Genomic DNA, 7,049 nt, shown 5'->3' with positions numbered 1-7,049 from the left:
CACATTTTTTCACAGTAAAGCAGTCGCAGGTGTTCCGTAATCTGAATCACTTCATTTTATTTTTGTCAGAAATTAACTCGCCAAGTTGACGACTAAAGGAGAATTTTAGTTGCCAAGGTAGAAGTTTTAGTCACACTGGCACTTATACCTATCAAAAAGTGCAGCTTGAAGTTGTCATACATGTAGTTGTGCTGGTTGGTAATAATTTATTGTTTTTCAACAGAACTCCTCTCTTTTTCCTGAGACTGGCAGCTATTTTCAGGAACACATCGACTATCATGTCAACAGGAGTGTTAAATTGGGTGAAGGTAGCTATGGCCAAGTTTACCCAGTTTACTGTCAGTCAAACTTGAACAGTAATGTGGTCATTAAAGAGGTAAAGTATTTTTTGGGGAGTCTTCGTTAGTTTCAGGATTAATGTGGATTTTCACGGTTGCAAATTTTAACGCACCTATGCTGCGTAAACTTGAATTGGCTTGACATGCATAAATAAAATGCAATAAAGTTAATTAAACCTCGCTGAACTTTCACATTTACGCATGGCTAGTAATACATCTCTAATTCATTTATGCTTGTAAAGCCAATTCAAGATTATGTTCATGTGGCCGCGTAAAAATGCAAGACGTGGATTAAAAAAAAATCCATCGGTTGATCAATATAAAGCTAAATTTGTGAGCTAATCAATGTCCATTATGACGTTAATTGCTACGAAGGCCTTTAATTCTGCGCAAAAGCAATGCGCTCGGGGGTTTTTAGAGACCTACTCGTTTTGTTACCATTAATTCCCATAGGTCATCTCCTATGAAAACTAAGAAAAACATTTAATTCATTACGATTATCTAAAAGGAAATAAAGAGCAGTGGCTACCACGAAATCTGGAACTTGAATATTATCGAGCTGATCATTCCAGCAAGCCTCTCGTTTATCATCAGTCTCTTGGTTTTCACCGTCTTCTTTGTCACTTTTAAAGCCATCTTAATCAAAATTGTTGTCTCTAGTATCCCCTCCTCTTACAGGAAAACCATAAAAGATCCCTTTATAGATCCCTAGATCTCCGAATCCGGGGAAAAAAAAGCATGAATATTCCCATCGTTTGATCCGTTTTCTGGTGCATCGGCTGTTTTCTTGGCGTAATTTGATTGTGTGTCGAAAGGGAAAAAAGCCAGCCCTTGTGGGGTCTCTTATCAGCTGTCAAAATATGCTCACAAGACGACAAATGATTGGTCAATTATCCTACTAAATCTCCATAACAACAAAAAATTTAGATTTACTAAGGGGGACTGGTTGAGGCCTAAGATCGACTCTGATCAAGACGCCATTTTGTACGGCTGGTTTAGGTAATTCAGGGGTCATCGCACGTGGCGGGTCGGCCGGTTTAGGTGCCCATGGGTTAACAGTTCGTTGGCACTTAGCGATAGCTATTTGCAGTTTGTATTTTTAAAACAATTGTTTGTTTTGCTGGTGCAACTCTGTTAGTAATACTCTATCCAACTGGTCACTGTAACAGCCGTATTTCTCACACGCAAATGGGAACCGAGCCGAGCCTACCATACAGCTCGACCCTATTAACTCAATCAAAACGTAATAACTACTGTACATGTACATGTACATCATAATAGACCTTCTTGAAAAATTATGAAAACTATTTTCTGATTGGAGAGTGATAACTATCCTTTAAAAAGTTACAAAGTTGCATTGAAATGATTTGTGAAGAGTTGGTTGAGGGGCAGGTCAGGCAATGTTGGATGGCAAAAAAAAAAAAAAAAGAAGCCGCCAATAGACCTTGAGAACTAAGGACCCCTTACATACACTGGACCCCATAATCTCCCAGCTGTGTGTGAGAAGAACATTTTCTGCTTTATCCATTCCTCAGCCAGTGGGAAAACTCACTTTTCTTATGCCTGGTGGTTTCTTCACCACCACATCTGGTTTTTCTCCTCTGTGTAGTAGTACCACAGCACTTTAAACTTTTGTGCTGTAGATTTGCAAGTCAGATATATTCATAAATGTTTTTATTTATTTTTATTTTGTTTAGACTACTTATGCAATTAAAGAAGAAGAAGTAGAGATTTACAACCTTCTGGGGAATCACCACAACATAGTAAAGCACTATGGTGGAACATTTAGAGGCAATAAGCGTTTTGCGTGTATATTCATGGAAAAGTGTGGTATGTTGATGAGAGTAACCTACTATTCAAAGGCTGCATAACTGTATCCAGTGTATAAGTCATTTATATTTTAGATATAGAGGATATTACAAGGTGGCAAGAAGATATTAATTTTATTTCAAGTGGTAAAAACAATATTTTACGAACAAGTGCAGCGAGTGAGTAAATAATATTACTGTTTTTAACATGGGGGAAAATTCATATTTTCAATGCAAGCCACTGTAATTTTCTTTTTGTCATATAAAAATGAGTGTTTCACTCACCATTTTTCTAACACTGAGCACAAACTTTATCACAAATTCCTGCAGCTTGGCGGCAGGAATTTCTTCAATTTTCACATTTCTTCTCCACTTGCAAGGAACTCCTTGAATAATTTTTAGTTGTATTAAGTTTTATTCTGGTGTTGGCATTTTGTTGTTTCTCAGAGAAGAATTTTATGGAGTTCACAAATCTATCCTTCAACTGTTTGCAAAAAAAAAAAAACCATGCAAAGGTGCGAAATGATGCCATTGATGTACTCACTAGTGAGGATATGGAAAATACGCTACTCTGGTCACAGATGTAGTTTCCTATGAATTTTATGAGTGGTGTATTTTCCAGTAAACACTCCTGTCTATATAATAAAAATAAAAAGGGTCTATTCACAGGATTAAGTTATCTGGCCTTTGAACAACTGGCACCTGGCTGTTGAATTTAAATTTCTCTCTTTGGCCTGAGTAATTCAAAGGTTAACTGGATTTTTCTCCCTGTAGAGGAGTCCCTTTACAACTACATGAAGAAAATTCCAGGAGGTCGACTCTCCGTTGATGAAGCCATGTTTTACTGGACTCAGGTTCTTGATGGCGTGGACTACCTCCACAATCTGGGTGTTATTCACAAAGATATAAAAGGTGATTGAGCATCAGACTATCATGCAGTGGGGTCATAGATTCAGCTTTGGCTGGACCAAAGACCCTTGCTCTTTAAAGGTGCTGTTATATGTTAAAACTGTTAGCTGAAATGTATGTCCAACTGTGCTGCAAAGTGAGTTTCAATAGGCATTGCGCCGTGTAACATAGAAGGTTGAAACTAGTCTCAAAGTGCTGTTACTACATTCTCACAAAACAAGTTGATACTAGTTCCTTCGCCTTGACCGGTTTCTGATTGGCTCACTAGTGTAGTGTAATACCATGGAGCTAGACCAGTTTCATGAAGTGGTGTTGCACGGTGAAACTCTTGTTTTTATCACCTCTGCGATTGTTGCGGCCTTTGCAAAGTAGAAAGCAGTTATACTTTCCTTGAAACTTGTCTCGCAACTGAAGTTCAACAAATTTTCACGAAACCGACCATGTCATATGGTGCAACGCCTGCTGAAACTTGTTTCACAGTGCCGCTGCACAGATGTTTCGGCTAAAAGATTCAACATGTAACATCATCTTAAGGAACTGAGCCTGGGGAGAGTTTCTTTTGTAATCATGTCTGCAAAGAGTTACACTTTTAGGTCTTAACATAAAACTTATCAACTAGAGGCCCTGTCTCTCGACCCTTGTTTCTAATTTCTGGGTACCTTAAAACTATTCCCAATAATTAAAGAATAAAGCATGGAGTTCTTGGTGTTTTGCCCTGAAGGTGACTTGATTAGCCAAAGCATTTTTTAGCAGAGGTTTCATTGTCAAAGTGAATCGTAATCTTATGTTTGAAAGAATCTGTCTTATTGATTACGTCAGTTTAGAAGTAAGCAGACATTTTTTTCAGCTGGCAGTACTTATTGAAACCACTGCCACTTGACCATTACTCCCATGTGTATTGCCAGAACTGAGAAAGAAAAAACTTGCAAAAAACTATCTTGTAGAAGATAATAAGGTAGTCAGTAGTACCAGGGGGGAAAATTGATGATTACTAGCGAAAAGAACATTGAAGAAAAACAGAATAGCTGACTTGAAGTGAAACAAAGAGAAGATGAATGGAAATGAAGAATTCCTGAATAACGCATAAAACTTGACCCAACTTTCAATAGATGGTTTGGTCAACAGTTAACCATTGTGGCTTTCCTAAACAAGTGGACACTGAAGTTTGATCAGCGTTATTTTTTTTTTCTTTTTCCGCTGCCGTCAATAATTATTGCTGTAGCGTTCTTGGTCTGAGAGGTACTGTATATGTGTCACATGTATGTAGCTGTGACCAACAAAATTGCAAATTCCTATGCTTAACAGTCCTTCAACTACCACTACAATATATTTTTGATAGAAAGCCAAAAACACAGGTATTATTTTGAACTTCATGAAAGGTGCAAGAAAATTGTTGAAAAACCTCTACTTGCCCAATTCTTGAATTTGTCAGCTGTCGATGAAAGGTGAAACCACTGTTAACCATTTTAGCCTTCTAGAATAGCATCAATTTTAAAGTAAAGTCGCTGAATGCTTGTTAATCTTTTCTCAGCAAAAAATGTGTTGACCAAGGAAGGAAGGGTACTTTTAGCTGACTTCGATTCAGCCAAAAGAATCCCATCAGAAATGACAGAAGCTGGACTCTTCCCTTTGGGAACTAGAGGATTCATTGCACCAGAGGTATGTTATTGTAATGGGGGATGTTTTGGGGAGATCTAAAGTTTAACCTTTTTTTTTCCTTGAAAAACCTAAAGTGAAGTTCCTTTTATTGATAAAATTATCTTAACACCACCTCCCACCCTTTTGACACAGTGCAGAAAGACTAAGGTGTTAGAATGTAAACATTTATTGAAACTGATTTCATATTCTGTAGGTCTTGACTAGGCAAGCACATGGACGACCAGCAGATGTCTACAGCATGGGATGTTTTCTCATTGAATTGACAATAGGGGTACCAACTCAGGATACTCTTCAGAAAAAGGTAGGGTAACTTACAGGTTCCCTTTTTTTTTTTTTTTTTTTTTAAGATAAAGAAGGTTGGGATGGGATGGGCTGGCAGTAATGGCAGGGAGCCAGGAAGTTTACACAAATTCCCCTTGATGAGCCGAAAATGATTTTTTCCCAGTAGAACATGAAAAAACCCAACCTAAAACGGTTGATCCCAATAGAATACAACCTTTGTAAGCCTAAGTAATGCATCCAGGACATGATGAAATCAATGATAGGGGACATAAAGTGCAATGTGAATGATTACCGTGATAAACAAGAACATTAATCCTTAAGGGAATATGGCACATGTATGTCTTGACTACATCAAACAAAATCAAGTTTGATCAAATTAAATGATTTTCCTTCAACAGATAAACAATTTGAGCCAATTAGATCCAGAGCTTGCAGAGATGGTAACAGCTTGTGTTGCGGTAAGGGAAAAAATTAAAATGATGTTGCTAAAGGTTTTTCATTTCATCTAAGGCCGTGGTAAACTTAAATGTGTTTTTCTTCTGTAAAAGAAACAATAATCTTACTTGGAAACTGGGTTACAAATCATTCCTTATCCTGAAAACAGAAGATTCTTTTGTCTATCAACAGGATAACCCAAAAGACCGTCCCACAGTGCGTGCTCTCTTAGAGTATCCAGTTGTCAAGCGTTACAGCCCAAGGTGAGAAAACACAAACTGGTAATGTTACTGTGAAGAAGAAGATTACTGAAGTGTGGAGCAGGTTTAAAATTCTGGGTTTCCAGTGAGATCTAGCAGAGAGCAAAAATTGCTGGGTTTTTCACCTGAATTTGCTACATTGTACCTACTTTAGTGAGCTTCAGTTTGTCAGAGCTTTTAAGAGACCTACCAATAATTGTCCACACTCGTGACAAGGGCTGACTCCTTTAAACACGAAGGTGCACTATGAAAGGCGTGGTGTCATTTGCACATGCAGATGATTTCTCAATCAACTGTGGTTGCTTACGTAGTTCTGTGATCATTTCAGCGTCGTTTCCAGGGTCTCTCTTGCAACCAGTGCATATCAGGGTCTCCTCCCTGGTTGCAAGAAAGACCCTGGAAACGAGGTTGCAATAATCTGTGCACAAGAAAAGCCCCTAATGGCAATGTTTCAGTAATATGTTATTGTCGTTCCCTTTTTTTTTTTAAGCCCTCTTCCCTTTTTCTGTGGCTGAAAATAGCTCATAGGGGTTCTGTTTCTTTGTTGCTGTTTGTTGATTGCCATCTTGTGCTTGAATGACTTCAAACAAAAGCAGAGTGTGAAGCGAGCTGTCTTGTTTAATTAGGAGAGTGAGTTTGTCCTTCATACTGAAGTCACAGACATCGTCATTGCTAATAGTTTTTATAGGTTGATGTTAGGGTTTATTTTGTATTGTTGCTACACATTGAAATAGCAATCATTTTTACCAACAATCATTTTTTGTTTCTGTTTTCATTAGGCGTTGAAGAGACAGCTGTAGCTATTTGATTGTCTTAAAAGAACTTGTCTATCTACTTGTATAACAAATGCAGTTGTAGATTTTCTTTTAAGCTCAGTAAAGAGATAAATTAATAATTTTTGCTAAGTAGTTAGTTGAATCTGATGACAAGTACCAAGTTGGATGCGTGTGATTTAGATATTCATAATATACACTTTACATGTAGCAGTGGTTTCAGTGAGTACCGACAGCCAATGAAAATTGTCAGCTTCTTCATTATACAATACGTATACAATACGTATTCATTCAGAGAAGTTCGCTCCTTTTTTCCCCTGAATGGAAGTAATTAAAGACAGATTCTTTCAAATCGTGACAATGACAACGGTTGGTTACTCTACTCAACTCAATTTTTTTTTCAAAACTCCTGCACCGTGCGTGTTGAGCGCTGTGGCTGAATTTGACCTTCAAGCAAAAAAGCTGCCCAATAACATCACTAACAAACTCTGTGGGCTCCTAAACTTCAATTTGAAAGCCTTGCACTTGAGGGTATCGCGTTTTATGGATAAACGTCAAATCAGAGTTAGATTAAGCTTTCTGTGC

The 7,049-nt window shown here is 37.8% G+C and overlaps 1 protein-coding gene across 1 annotated transcript in view; it reads left to right on the top strand.

The window, feature by feature from the left end:
* The window catches only part of LOC138044640 (serine/threonine-protein kinase PLK4-like), an 11,486-nt gene extending 4,666 nt beyond the window's left edge, over window positions 1–6,820 (top strand). The window contains exons 5-12 of the mRNA XM_068891103.1: window positions 224–376; window positions 2,036–2,168; window positions 2,921–3,058; window positions 4,587–4,714; window positions 4,908–5,015; window positions 5,395–5,454; window positions 5,624–5,694; window positions 6,471–6,820. Of these exons, the coding sequence (XP_068747204.1) occupies window positions 224–376; window positions 2,036–2,168; window positions 2,921–3,058; window positions 4,587–4,714; window positions 4,908–5,015; window positions 5,395–5,454; window positions 5,624–5,694; window positions 6,471–6,477 (798 nt within the window). The 3' untranslated portion in view covers window positions 6,478–6,820. The remainder of the gene's footprint in view (window positions 1–223; window positions 377–2,035; window positions 2,169–2,920; window positions 3,059–4,586; window positions 4,715–4,907; window positions 5,016–5,394; window positions 5,455–5,623; window positions 5,695–6,470) is intronic.
* The last annotated feature ends 229 nt before the right edge of the window (window positions 6,821–7,049 follow it).

The sequence above is a fragment of the Montipora capricornis genome, chromosome 4, assembly GCF_036669925.1.
Source record: "Montipora capricornis isolate CH-2021 chromosome 4, ASM3666992v2, whole genome shotgun sequence".
NCBI lineage: Eukaryota > Metazoa > Cnidaria > Anthozoa > Scleractinia > Acroporidae > Montipora > Montipora capricornis.
The sequence above is the reverse complement of the archived record's forward strand: the minus strand, read 5'-3'. Positions and strand labels throughout refer to the sequence as shown.